This window comes from Protopterus annectens, chromosome 5.part0 (assembly GCF_019279795.1).
Source record: "Protopterus annectens isolate FY-2018-M chromosome 5.part0, PAN1.0, whole genome shotgun sequence".
Classification (NCBI taxonomy): Eukaryota; Metazoa; Chordata; order Ceratodontiformes; family Protopteridae; genus Protopterus; species Protopterus annectens.
The window spans coordinates 1,196,334,422-1,196,349,754 of record NC_056735.1 but is presented as its reverse complement, the minus strand read 5'-3'; the positions used below and the strand labels follow the sequence as shown (position 1 = coordinate 1,196,349,754).

The following is a 15,333-nucleotide window of genomic DNA, read 5'->3' as shown; positions in this document are numbered from 1 at the left end:
CAAGAAAGACTGATGCAATGACGTCGGCTGCCTTGCTTTATAGTACTGACGACTTCACGTCAGACTACATGTGAAAGTAGCCAGCACACAAAAACATTCACTCTGGTATTTGGGCCGGCCAAGGGTTAACACAACAGTGATAACCCACAAGTGATGACTGCAAAAGTGAAACACGAAGAACATCAAATTAAGTAAACTACTTCAGATCAGTAAATTGGAACCTCTGTTTTACAGACGTGGGTAGCAAGATACAAGGAGTGAAAATGCTTTTAGTACCCTTAGTTTTATACACAGTTCAGGCATATTTTATCAACCAGAGAAGTCATGAAAAGAGCTGAAAGATTTTATCTGGGAGGGGAAGAGGGCAAGAGTCATTGGGATAAGCTGATCCTTCCAAAAGAATAATATGGCTCCTATGCATAGCATGAGCAGAAAGCTACAACTCAAAGTGGAAAGAGATGATGATGAAATGGGTTGGGGGTGAGAATTCAAGAAATAAGGAGAGACTGGGATTTTGGATGCAGATCACAATAACCACGCAGAATATGACATCTATAAAGTAGCAAAAAGCATTCTAAGAATTAAGCCAAAAACAGGAATAAAGAAAGGAGATTTTGCTGATAGGTACTATTGCAATTAGGGATACAGAGAATAGGCATGAGTGGGCTGGTATTTACTAGAGAAAACTGGCAAAGGAACCAAAGTATTGGGAGTAAATAACTGTACAGGGAATAGTAACAGAATGGGAAAAGGCCAATAATTCACTTGGACTGCAGACTAGAAATTGCCTTCCCCATCAAAGATTGGTATTGCAGTACAGACAGAGAAAGGAACAGGGGAATTCTAACTGAAACACCAGCACTGGTAGAGTTTTTAGTAGAATTTAGAAGATAAGCTGCTGTTAAAAAAGGGATAATTAGTACAACATATAAAATATTGCATGATAGATATAGGAATCAACCAGAGGAGGTTAGAAAGGATTGGGAAGGGAGATTGGATAAGCAATTCACAAAGAAACAATGGGATAACATATGTATTGCTCCCAAATAAGCAAAGTCTAGAATTATCTAGGAGTTTTGCTTCGGAAGTGTTTGCATAGGTATTTTTATACCCCAATCAGATTCCAAATAATTTTTCCTCAGGTAGATTGCAAATGTTGGAGGTGTGAAGGGGAAGAAAGACAAAACTGGGAACATATTTTTTGGGAGTGTGGTGAGTTGGCAGATGTTAAAAACTCCCTGCAGACTACTCTGTCAGAAATACTGGGCAAGCGAATTGGTGTAACTAAGGAAATTATATTTTTGAGCTGCGATACAGAATCGGAATTGCCTAGACACACTAAGGCTTTGCTGAGTTTAATTCTGATGTATGCCAAAAAAGCAATGACTAGAAAATGGAAATCAAAGTCTAAACTCATTGTACGAGAAGTAGTGAATATAGTAACAGAGATAAAAGAACTGAAAATGGAATATTTAGGAAAGGGTAGGAGCAGATTACATAGAAAAATAATGGGAATTGTGGGAACAATACATGCATAACAATGTTCTGGAGGAATGAGGTTTAAGTGAAAGCAGGAAATGAATGAGTTATGTTCTGTCTGACTGATAACATTACAAAAGATTATACGTGATGTATAATGTTTGCAACTGAAAATATGTCAACATGGTTTGTTTTCATTTATATAAATGTATGATTGCCTATGTCATAAGTGATAATTCAATGAAGATGTTTCCTGTTAAAAAAAAAAAAAAAAAAAAAAAAGAGAGCACTAACTGCTGCAACTTAACAGAAAAAACATCAAAAATGGAACATACGCAGCATACCTTTTTAACTAATTCTGTGCACTGGTCTTCTTGAAATAATTTGAAGAAGTCGCACATAAACGATTCTTTAAAACTTGACTGAAAAGGAATGATAGAGATATTAGAATAACGAGTGCAGTATTGATGTTAAAACATTTTGCCAAGCTGGAACAACTGTTGCAATTTCAGGGTATTAAAAAAAAACAGAACATTATAAGGTCAACCAACATAACCTAAAGCATTTTGAAACACTGCTCCTTATCAGGCCTAAAGCAGAAAAGCAACTAAAATTTATAACTGGTCAGGATGTCATAACTTTTTTTTCTGTGCTTGTCTACTCTATGTTACTTTAATAAAAAATATGGTAAAAAAAGATGTTGGCAGTGTCAAAGCTTTAATATTGTACTTTTTCCAGTGATGAGTGCTACAGCCAAATTACTAAGCATATTATAAAAAGCCAATACATTCTTGTTGGTTGACTGATTAGACAGCTAACCAGTCTTGTGGTTCCAACTAGCAATTTTTTGGCCAGTCAGAATGGACCAATATTACTAGATTCAGACTTGTTCAAGCAATTCTTACAGCAAGAATGCCACTGAAGTAAACACAGTCTTGTTTCAAATTATACATCAGGATGGGCACAGGTTCATGCGTTGTTACTAGGCAGGTGACCTGGGTGGATTATTTTATGTCAAGTCAAGCAATATCTACTACATTTTATCCCTTGCCATAAGGACTGAGAGATCACACCCAGGATAAATTTACAGCTTCCCATACATTCATTTAGGTAGCATTTGAAGAGGGTTAAGACACTACTTTGTTTAATATGGAGTGAGAATCTTTTCCACAGGAGGGGAATTCTGTGGGAGAGGTATTTACCCTGCTGGCAGGTTTTGATTTTATGGTGTGGTGGAAGTTTAGGTCAACAATAAGGGTGTTTATGGTGCTGTATATTTTGTAAATGTGTAGATGGTCACACAAGATGAGATAATTTGAGGTCTTGTAAGCTAGGCAGAGGTCACCTGTAGCAGTCTGTATGAGACCAATAATATAGTTAAAGCTTTAAGGAATTTTGAAAGGAAAGAAGAGCTTAGGCTCTTCTTGTTCCTAGTGAGGAAATATTGGGATCTTTCAAGCTGGATCATGTATTTGATTAAGTACATGTTGAAGATAGCACTATATTCAATTACTGGTCTAAGAAAGCAACAGTAGAGGATGATAACATCATTGGGTCTAGATGACATACCCTTGGTAATCAGCTACTCTAGGTAGAAAGATTTCCTAATGACCACAGAGTCAGGATAGTTAAATATTTGCTTGTCTATGAAAAGTGCACAAATCCTAACAAATGTACTGATTCTGACGAAGGTGTCTGATGTGGAAGGTGAGAGGGTGCACTTGTTTTCCAATGACACATTACTGAACTTTTCTGCATTTAGCTTTTGAGCATGCCGGTGGTACCATGTGTTTGTATGTCACAGACCCTCGAAGATAAGGAAGGCCTCTGGAGAATTTATAATAGCTCTGAATTTGGAGTCAGTTGAATCTAGTGGGTAACATAAGGATTTATGCTTAACTTGATTAGTCTGCTAATAATGCCTGGGTGTGGGATAACAAGCTTTCGTCTAGATCAAGGTATGTTATATGAACAATTTTGCCCTCATCCAAAGCTTTAGTGACCTTTCAAAGAAGCTTATCAAGTTAAACAACCATAATCTACACTTCATAACCCCAAAATGGTTTGGCCAAGGACATGTATGCTGCAAATAGCATTACTTAAAAGGCCAATAATGCTATGTCCCATTATTTTGCCAAAACAAAAATGATGGGATCTGTCAGAAAGCCATTTGAAAGTATGAGGCTGAACAGAATTAGGAGTGGGTCTGTGACAAATTATAATACTGCAAGGAAACACCCCACCACACTGTCAAGTCCATTAAAGCTAGTGTTTTTTCCTTCAAGAGAATTTTTAAAACTTGCTCAGAGACTATCAATGGGAGTCTGGAAAGTTCACAAGGGAAGCTGGGAGGTGATGGCAGAGAAGGGTGAACTAAACTTATCTGCTAATAAGGGCACTATGTCACCAATGTTTGACTGGCTAATATTTCTGTGAATCAGCTCAATACAATGCTGGACATTTTTCGTTCCTAATGTATTTGAATAAGGTCTTAAGGTTGTTCTTGCTAACACTGGTAATTATCAGTTCATGCTTAACCTTGGTGGCTTTGATTTTTATTTGTAAGTTCTTTGTTTAATTTCTTTAATTCTGTTTTGGAACATGATGTTTTCAGTGTGTGTTCCTAAGGATGAGGAGGTTTGTTTCTGCTTTTGTTGTAGAGTTCTCAACACCGAAGATCTGCCACAGATCATTTCTTCTTAATTTTGGCACCAAATTTATGGTAGATGGGAAGGGATGTCTTGATGCAGGCACTGATATGAGCATAGAAGCTGTCTGCACAATCTGTGGTGTTGGCTACTGGGTTCTCAAGGGTGAGGGATTCTGAACCATAATTAAGTCATCAGTTAGTTGCATAAGGATTTATGCTTAACTTGATTAGTCTGCTGAAAGAGACAGTGAGGTTTTGTAGGCATAATGGGGTGGGTCCTAGTTGTGAAGACAACCAAATGGTAGATGGAAATGACCATTGATGAGGTTATGGTGTAGGGCATACAAGTGCAATGTTTGTGATGACCAAACTGATTAAATTTACCCCCTGATAGGGCAGAACATAATCTGGTTGAGTGAGTTAGCACTGACAAAATCTAGGAAGCATTGTGCATATTTGTTTTCAATATTAATGATCTCCAAATCATATAAAGTAACAGTGTTACTACCTACAGTAAGGGTCTCTAGATTGTTTAGATGTGTTTCATGGGTAGGGAAGTCCTAGAAAGAAGTTCAAGTTTGGATGTGATGGAATGACAGAAGAATATGGACACATCATCTACAGCTGAGCTGCTTTCTGTGGTGGTCTTAAAAGAATGGTAGACATGGAATCTTAGTTGGGAGGGTGTTCTCCATGCATGGGAAAAAGAAGTTTTCTTACCATAACTGTGTTGTCCATTTTCATTCTTCCAAAACCTGTGGGTCTTGGATTCGACCCTTGGACACAACTCAGCCCCTTTCCATGACTGAGATTCGAAGCTCATGCTCCTCCTATCCTACCCACAATGCCTCATTCCCCCAAACTACCTCATATCGAGTTTGCTGGAAACATGGGTAAATGTAAACTATCACCACTGAAAAGTAAACCAATTGCATACAGAATTTCTCTCAGGTGTAGAAATGTCTTGTGTAAGTTATCAATTCTGCCTTCTTGCTATACTTGCTGTTCTATACTTCTATAAGGTGTATAAAAAATGTATCCTGTGAATGTTGGCAAATGTACCTTTTGTCAAACTCGCTATCTTGTATGTTAACAATTTAACTGCTCTGGAGCTTTTCTCCCCAGACCTCCACTGAAAATGGACATATATCCAGTTGGACTCTCCCGGTTAACAAATGTAAAATATATATATATATATATATATATATATATATACATACATATAAGAAGCACAAAGATCAGGAGCTCAAACAGGAACTGTGATCCCTATAAACATATCCATCAAGTCTCTCATAGTCACGGGCAGGGGGGAGGAGGGAAAGGAAGGATGGGAGGTTGAGGAAGAATGAAAATGGACAAAACAGATGGAACGTTATAGTAAAAACATAACTTTTTTATCTGATGTTGTCATTTTCACTTGTTCCTCAACCTGTAGGACAGAGTCTCCAGCTATAATAACCTAGGGTGGCCATCATGGAAGAATATTTCAGAGCATTGCAGAGCCAAAGGTATCCCTATTCCTAGAAACAATGTCTAATTTATAACGTGAAATAAAAATATGGGAATTTGACCAAGTAGCAGCTGCAGAAATGACACTCTCGACCAAAAGGCTTGAGAAGTTGCCAAGGATCTTGTAGAATGTGCTTTGATTTGACCTGGAAGGGAATGTTTTTAGAAGAGCAGACAAAAGAAATGCAAACTTTCAACCATTTCACCGAGTAATCTTGGCAATAGACTCCCGTGTCCTTACCACTGAATAAAAAATAAACAGCTGCTCGGATTTTCTGAAAGATTTTGTTCTACCAAGTAAAGACGTAGCTGGCTATGAACATCAAGAAGATGGGGGGATGTGAGGGCATAGCCCCCCCACCATTTATTTTGAGTACATATTGTCTTTTGGAGAGAGTTAGTCATTGGCGTTGTAACTATGAATGTCTATTCTTTAAATGTATTGTTTTAAAGTTTTTGGTAAAATACAATATAAAACAAATAAGGTGGGAAGCTACACCCCCCAACTATATATACTAACTCCAGGATCACACTACAGTGGGGAAAAGGGCATATACCTTTTACTTGTCTTGCAGTACTCTACACAGTGCCATATGCACTAAGTTCAGTTCAGTGAAATGAGATTCAGTGAAATGAGTTTTCAGCGATGTGGTCGGGGTGCAATCAAATTCAGTGAAATGAGATTCAACAAAACAAAGTAGACCCATATTTGTGTGTGTGTGTGTGTGTGTGTGTGTGTATATGCATATGTACAGTGGATATAAAATGTGTACACTCCCCTGTTAAAATGCCAACTTTTTGTGATACAAAAAATTAGATCACAATAAATGATTTCAAAACTTTTCCCACGTTTAATGTGACCTATAACTTGTACAATTCAATTGAAAAACAAACATCTGTTAGGGTAAAAAATAAAAAAACATACAATAAGCTGGTTGCATAAGTGTGCACACCCTTAAACTAATACTTTGCTGAAGCACCTTTTGTTTTAATTACAGCATTCAGTCTTCTCGGGTAGGAGTCTATCAGCATGGTGCATCTTGACTTGCCAATATTTTCCCACTCTTCCTTGCAAACGCGCTCCAAATCTGGCATCTCTTGTGGTGCACAGCCCTTTTCAGGTCACCCCACAGATTATCTATTGGATTTAGGTCTGGGCTCTGGTTGAGCTATTCCAAAACTTTAATTTTCTTCTGGTGAGACCATTCTTTTGTTGATTTGGATGTATGCTTGGGGTCACTGTCGTGCTGAAAGGTGAAATACCTCTTCAGCTTTCTAGCAGATGCCAGAAGGTTTTGGGTCAAAAGTGACTGGTATTTGGAACTGTTCATAATTCACTCCACCTTGAATAAAGCCCCAGTTCTAGCTGAAGAAAGGCAACCTCAAAGCATGATACTGCCACCACCATGCTTCACCATGCGGATGGTGTTCTTTTGGTAATGCTAAGTGTTGTTTTAATGTCAAACGTACCTTTTGGAATTGTGGCCAAAAAGTTCAACCTTGGTCTCATCAGACCACAACACATTTTCCCACATGCTTTTGGGAGACTTGATGTATTGTTTTGCAAATTTTAGCTAGGTCTGGATGTTTTTCTGTGAAAGTAAAGGCTTCCGTCTTGCAACCCTATCCCACAGTCCAGACATATGCAGAACATGGGAGATTGTTGTCACATGTAGTACACAACCAGTACTTGCCAGAAATTCTTCCAACTCCTTCAGTGTTGCTGTAGGACTCTTGGCAGCCTCCCTGACCAATTTTCTTCTCATCTTTTCATCAATTTTGGAGGGACATCCAGTTCTTTGCAATGTCACTGTTAGCCTAGTACCAACCTATGAACCTATGGACATCAGCCCTTGGGCCTATACAAGCCTAGCAATAACAATTCCCTGGCTATTTCTTCCCACACTATTTACTTCCCTGGACCCCTGTCTAGCAGGGTGAATGACGTGATCCCCGGGGTGAATTTCCTTTCTCCCATCTAACCATCAAGGTTCCTTTTGAAGATGGCCAAAGAGGTGCTCTGCTTGACGAGTAGTCTATTCCAGAGTCTGGGGAGTCTCTGGGTCAGGAACCTATCCCTCCAGCATGTTTTGTTTATTGTGATGACAAGGTTTAGATCCCTGGAGCGTGTGGCTCTAAGGGATTGGAATTTCTTTAAGTGCAGCATGTCCAACAGCTCTGGGTTTGACATGGCCTTGTATGTTAAGCAGAGATTGCCTTGGAGTAGACAATATGTGACATATTCCATGTCCCATATTTTCTCCACATTTTGATGACTGAAATCACTGTGTTCCATGTTATATCTAATGCTGTGGACATTTTTTTGTACTCTTCTCCTGACTGACACCTTTCAACAATGACATCCCTTTGGTGCTTTGTAAGCTTTCTGCGAACCATAGCTTTTTCTGTAGCAGGCAACTGAGTAAATGTTAGGAAAATACTACTAGGACAGTTAAACTTTAATTGGGGTTAATAAGGGTCTCTTTAACTGATGGCAGGTGTGTACCCAAGAAGACTGAATGCTGTAATTAAATCAAAAGGTGCTTCAACAAAGTATTCGTTTAAGGGTGTGCACAGTTATGAAACCAACGTATTGTACATTTTTTATTTTTTATATTTTTCCCCTAAGATTTGTTTTTCAATTGAATCGTACAGGTTATATGTCACATTAAAGGTGGTAAAAGTTTTGAAATTATTTATTGTGGTCTCATTTTTTTTATATCACAAAAACCTGGCATTTTAACAGGGGTGTGTACACTTTTTATATCCACTGTATATGTGTGTGTGTGTGTGTGTGTGTGTGTGTGTGTGTGTATATGTCTGTGTGTGTATGTATGTGTATGTATGTACACGCATACTATGAGAAACACTACATATAATCAGGTGTTCTTAAATGTCAAACTTTTCATGCTGGAAGAAGTTGCTGAAACTCATTTGATCGATTCTGCCAGCATTAAGACCTTACGAAAATGTGAACAGTGAGGATCAGGGAATTTGACCTTTGCCCACTATAGAGCAATGTTGGAGCTGGTACAGTGGACATAAAAAGTTTACACACCCCTGTTAAAATGCCAGGTTTTTGTGATATAAAAAGTGAGACCACAATAAATAATTTCAAAACTTTTACCACCTTTAATGTGACCTGTAACCTGTACAATTCAATTGAAAAACAAATCTGTTAGGCGAAAAAATATAAAAAAATAAAAAATGTACAATAAACTGGTTGTATAAGTGTGTACACCCTTAAACTAATACTTGCTGAAGCACCTTTAGATTTAATTGAGGACCTTACATTAATTTAGTAACAAGTTTTAAGAGAAAACAAGTAAATGAAAAAGAATACTGATTATTATGATGCCTTTTTCTAGCAAATGAATGTTTGCTTAGTAGCAATTCTGTATCTGGCCCTCATGTCTCCATAGAAACAGAATAATTGACTATCTGGTTCTCATGTCTCCATCGAGATAATCTGATAATGGCAATAATCTGATAATGAGAAATTGGCTGTCTGGTTCCCATATCTTCATGGAGACAATGTGATGAAGAGAAACTGGTTATAGTCTGATGGAGAGTGACTGACTGGGGAAAAAAGAGAAACTGGGTAGGAGATAATGTTCTCTGAAAGAATTCAGGGGTTTCCCCAGCTGCTGGGAGAGCTACAGAAATACGGCAAAACCAGTTAGCACTTAGAAGCACAGGCTGCACCATGCATCCTGGCATGAATAACCATTCTTTTAGGTTAACTCAAGTCTATGAGTATGGCCGTCAGTTTGGGACATTTGTTCTTATTACAGGTTAAAACTTCAATATTTGAAGATGTACACAATTTTGTGTGTTAGCATTAAATTAATAGGTTTTCGGGGGGTATTTCATTTTTGAGGACTTTCAATAAAACAAAGTTTTTTAAGATGTGACATAGCCTCAAACAACTATACAAAAGTTCAACCTGCCAAATAGCATGTCCATGTAACACAAAAGCTGGAACTAGACATTTAACAAGAAGTCGTTATACATAAAATGTGGGAATAATAACTTTTTAATACAATAATCATGTCTGTAATGTCTTTAAATGTCAATGGTCTCACAGATAAATTCAAAAAAGAAATAGTGAACTACATTAAAATGTAGAGTGCAAACAGCTATATTACAGGAAATGCATTTGAAAAGAGTTGAACATGTGAATTTGATAAAGAAAGGTTCTCAGGATGATTAATCAGCATAACATCTAAGACAGAGGAAAAGAGGAGTACTTACATTAATTATAAGAGGCGCTCCAGCAGTGACAGAAGAGGATAAAAAAAGATAATAATGGCACATTTGTAGTGCTAAGGGACTACTGGCAAGGAGGAGGATTACACTGGCATGCATTTATATTCCACCTAAAACTACTATAATGGAGCTTAAGAAAATTCTGGGAGAAATAATCAGTTTTCAGCAAGGAATGTTACTTACAGGCAGGGAATGGAATTTGATTTGCAACAGTGAATATGTGCCTGGGGGGCCCAGAAGAAAAAGGCTAATAAAGGAGAGCAGATATTTGAATAAATTTATGAAAATATTTGGAGTGAATTTACATATTATTCCCCAAGGCATAAAAACTGGGCTAGGCTAGACAGAAGTTACATTTCACAGGAATATGTGCATTTAATTGAAGGTCTTGATATGCCCCCAATAACTATTTCAGATCATGCATCAATGATAACTAAAATAAAAACACCGGGCAATGAAATACAAATGAGACACTGTCGCTTTCCCACCTATCTGTTCAAAAGAGAGGAATTTAAGGACTGGGTAGTGGAGATTGTTCAGGAGCTATTCGAGAGGATAGAAATTAACTTCTGAAAATACAGCTAGGGAGTGGGATAAAATTAAGGTGGAGTTTAAAAATAGGGTGGAAATAAAAGAAAGGGAGCTATAGTTAAGAAGCAACAAGAATTATTTAGAAGTACTGCAGAATAAGGGGAATCTCACAGAACAAGATGATCAACTGCAGAATGCTAAGCAGAAAATAAGGTATTACACCTCAACAATATATACACGAGTTTGGAAAGATTGCTGTTAGGCAACTGTTTTTCTGATAACACTACAGCACAAAAACTTTAAGCACAACGACTCAGGCAACAGAAAGTAGGAAGCGCTGTCGCCAAGCTTATGGAGCCTATCACAAGGAAGGTAACAAGAGATCCTGTAGCGATATTAGAAATATTTCGGAAATTCTATGAAAGTCTGTATAAAGCAGAGAAATATGGAAATCAATTAAAGATACAAATGGAAATGTTTACCGAAGAATTAAATATACCAAGGTTAGAAGTAGATGAGGCTCAATTACTAATGGTTAGGATAGGAGGAGATGAGATAAAAATTGTGATATATAACCAATCTACAGGAAAGTTTCCAAAAATAGATGGCATTCCTGTGGAAGTTTGGAAGCTACAAGGGAAAAAAAACTGATAATGATCTGGAAGGTTTTAACAGTATTTTAAAAGGAGGAGAAGAACAAGCATCCTGGAAGAAAGTGGTGGTAGCTGTAATACCTAAAGAGGGTAAAGATTCATACAGACCCATTTTAATACTAAATCATAATTATAAAGTGTTTATGAATATAATGGCTAAACAATGGTAAAAGTGATGCCAAAATTGATAGATATGGATCAACGTGGTTTTGTGGAGGAGAGTCAAACATTTGACAACACTGACAGAAAATGGATGATCCAGAAGGAAGCAGAATGTAAAATACCACTGTTGTTATTGGGTCTTGATACACAGAAAGCATTTGGCAGAGTAAGCTGGGACTTTACGAGCACAGCAATGGAAGCATTTGCATTCCCTAATAAAATTATAAGGTTGATTAGGAGGATATATGAGGGATCAGAGGCGAAAATTAAAGTGGGTGGGGTCCTCTCTGATAACTCTGCTCGAGCAGAGGAACCAGGCAGGGATGTCCTCTATCCCCTTTGTTATCTGCATCATATTTAGAACCACTGGCAAAAAAATAAAGGACTCAGAAATTCAAGGATATAATTGGTATGGAAGTCAAGAAAAGCTGGCTCAGTTTGCTGATGACATTATTTTATACCTGACAAAACCAGAAAGGGACATAACAGTGCTATGGAACATACTGAGACAGTTTCAAACCTCTTCGGGATACAACATTTATGAAGCTATAACAAAAACAATAGCTGTAAATTATGTACCCACATACTAATTGGTTCAGCAATAGCTGTACTTATGGGGACATGATAAAATTAAGTATTTAGGAGTAGGGATTACAAATGATTATGGCGTGGCAGCCAAGGATATATGGAAAGAGATTAAAGAAAAGACAATACAAAAACTGAGAAAATGGAAGCTCTGTCATATGGACATCAATAGTGGGATACAAGCAGTTAAAATGTTTTTAATCCCTTTAGGCTTACACACAGGTCAGGCATATGTTTATCAACCAGAGGAGAAGTTGTGGATAGCAATTAAAGACCTGAAGGATTTTATCTGGGAGGGGAAGATGGCAAAAGTCAAGTGGGATAAGCTTTTTCTTCCAATAGAATAGGATGGATTGGGATTACCTGAGTTGAAGGGGTATTTCAGAGCAGCACATTTAACGCTCCTATACATAACACAAGCAGAAAACTATAAGTCAAAGTGGAAAGAGATGATGATGAAACGGGGGCAGCTCAAGTAACAGGGAGAGACTGGGATTTTAGATGCAGAACAATAATAATCATACAGAATATTATATTCATAAAGTAGCAGAATGTATTTTAAGAACTAAGCCAATACAGGAATGGGGAAAGGAGATTTTGCTGATAGGGATGATTACAATTAGGGATACAGACAATAGGCAAGAGGGTTCAGGAATATACTGGAGAAAATTGGCAAAGGAACCAAGGTACTGGGAGCAAATAACTAGAGAGGGAAAGGTAATACAAAGGGAAGAGACCAAGAAAGTAGCTGTGTACACTTAACATACATGTAGATGTTCGAGTGTATTTACTGTTGCAGTCATCACACTTGGGTCATCCTGCCAGGGGTAGCCCTCAGTCGGCCCGAATACCAGAGGCTTAGTATTTCTGCATCAGTTGCTGTTGCTCCAGGACTGATGTCAGGTCGTCAGTGGTATAAAACAGGCACCATTACATCAGTTTTTCTTGCCCCAAATGTCAGGCGCCCCCAAATAGGGAGCTAGGTTATGGTGGAAGACCACCATCAGTAGAAAGCAAATACCAAAAATCCCTGTAAAGGGGTGAGGAAGAGAGACAGTGAGAGAGAAGGGGGATAGAGGGTGGGAAACCAGGACTGCAACAGTGAATACACTCGAACATCTACATTTATGGTAAGTGTACACAACTGTACTATGTTCTTCGTGTTTCACTGTTGCAGTCATCACACTTGGGTTGATTCCCAAAGTTGAAGTATTGGAGGCAGTCAAGAAGAGTTGGGGCTGGCTAGTATGCCCTGCAAGACTGCGGTTGCAAAGCCTGCCCTGGATTTGGAAAATATAGGCAGGTGGTAATGCTTGGTGAAGGCATGAACATAACTCCATGTTGCAACCTCCAGGATGTCCCTGGTAGGGACCCCTCTGAGAAAAGCTGCAGAGGTGGTGCCCTTGTGGAATGTGTCCTGACCCCCTTAGAGGGCGGTTTCCAGTGGTGTTTGTAACAGAAATGGATACAGTGTGCTATCCATTTGGAAATGGTTTGTTTGAATATGGCCCTGCCCTCCGCCCCTGCTGCAAATCTGACTAGTAAATAGTCAGTTTTCCTAAAGGGCTTAGTCCTATCCGGGTAGAATCTGAGCTGTCTGTGCACATCTAAAGAGTGAAGAGTCCTTTCCCCCTTATTTTGAGGGTTAGGGAAAAAAGTGGGCAAATTAATAGATTGGTTGGGAGCCACACTGGACACCACTTTAGGCATGAAAGTTGGGTTAGTCCTGAGGGAGACCCTGTCAGCATGAAAAATGATGACGGGCTCTACAGCCATGAGTGCTTGTAGCTCAGACACTCTTTTAGCTGAAGTGATGGCCAGAAGCAAAGCTGTTTCCCAAGAGAGGAATTTAACTCTGCTGAAGGTGCAGACTGAAAGGGGGGGTAGCATGAGCTTTTCCAACACAAAGTTAAGGTCCCAAGCTGGGGTAGGAGCTCTTCTGGGCGGCCTTAAATTGTTAGCCCCTCTTAGGAACTGTTTGATGAGAGGGTGAGAAAAGAGAGGTGGCTCTGTGCTGTAATGAGCAGAGATGGCAGAGGCATGAATTTTAATAGAAGAGAAGGATAGGCCCCTGTGAAGTAGGTCTGCTAGGTAATCCAGGATGAGAGGTAAGGAGGGCTGTGCTGTTTCAGCTACTTTAGCCTGGATTCAGGTCCAATACCTTTTTCATTTGTCAGCATAGGATTTTCTAGTGCTGGGATGTCTGGCCTTACATATAACGTCCAGGACATGCTTGCTTAGGCTGGCAACTGGAGGAGAGGGCAGGGAATAAGCCAGGCTGCCAGGTTCAGGGTCTGCAATTTTGGATGCAAGAATTCTCCATTCTGCTGGGTCAGGAGAGTTGGGATCTGAGGTAGGTGACAGACTGTGCAGCAGTGGGTACCAGTGCTGGCATGGCCAATCTGGGGCAATCAAAACTGCTCTTGGTTTTCCCTCCCTTATTTTGAGTAGTACCCTTGTAGGAAGAGGTAGAGGGGGAAATGCATAGATCGAGAGGTTTACCCATTGGAAGGATAGGGCGTCCACTTTCCAGGCCTTGCTGTGCAGTTCTCTGGTGCAAAATTTGTTGAGCTGGTTTGTTGTGGTGGGAGACAAATAGGTCCACCTTCGGGGTGCCCCATTTCTGGGTTACAAGGTTGAAGGTGCTGTGGTTTAGTTGCCACTTATGTGGGTCTAGGAGATTTCTGCTCAAGTTGTCTGCCAGATAGTTTTGGTTGCCTGGCAGGAATTGTGCTAGCAGGTGAATTTGCACAGCTGAAGCCATGTGCCAAAGGGTCATGGCTAGCCTGCATCACTGTGGTGTTGTCTGTTTTGATTAGTAGAGGCCCCGGACAGAGTAGGGTTCTGAAAGCTGTCAGAGCATGCTGAACAGCTAGCATCTCTTTTTGGTTGATGTGCAGATGTATTTGATTTGGGCTCCAGTGGCCCTGAATGCACCTGCCATCCAGGTATGCACCCCAGGCATAAACTGATCCATCTGTGGTTAGGGTCTGGGTGACGTGGGGTTGTGAAAAGGGAAGGCCCTTGTTGTGGTTGTATGCTCCTGCCCACCAAAGAAAATCTTTCCTTAGACAAGGTATCATAGGTATGATAGTTTCCAGGTCCTGATGGTGTTGACACCAAAGGCTTTTAAAGTACCACTGAAGTTTCCTCATATGCAGTCTGGCATATGGAATTAGCAGAATGCAGGAAGCCATGAACCCTAGAGCTTGCAGGATTTTCCTTGCGGATAACTGGATTCTGATGGCTAGTTGAGAGAAGTAGCCTGTCAGGCTTTTTTTCTGGAGTAAGAAATGCCATCTGGGATGCTGAGTCCAGGCTTACTCCCAGGAATACAATTTTTTTGGATTTCTTTTCATTTATAGTGTACTCCAGGGAGGTCAGTAGGTCCTTTACAAAGGTCCTACGTGGTTTTGTGGACAGGGGCAAACATCTGACATTAACAGAACACTAATGATCTAAAGGGAAGCAGAATGTAAGAAAATACCATTGTTG

At 39.4% G+C, this 15,333-nt stretch overlaps 1 protein-coding gene across 1 annotated transcript in view; it reads right to left on the bottom strand.

The window, feature by feature from the left end:
* Positions 1-1,586: 1,586 nt before the first annotated feature.
* Positions 1,587-15,333, bottom strand: part of LOC122802337 (ras GTPase-activating protein 2-like) — a 1,675,609-nt gene continuing 1,661,862 nt past the window's right edge. Inside the window, exons 17-18 of the mRNA XM_044071975.1 lie at positions 1,824-1,901; positions 1,587-1,601 (exon numbers count right to left, since the gene is read on the bottom strand). Of these exons, the coding sequence (XP_043927910.1) occupies positions 1,587-1,601; positions 1,824-1,901 (93 nt within the window). The remainder of the gene's footprint in view (positions 1,602-1,823; positions 1,902-15,333) is intronic.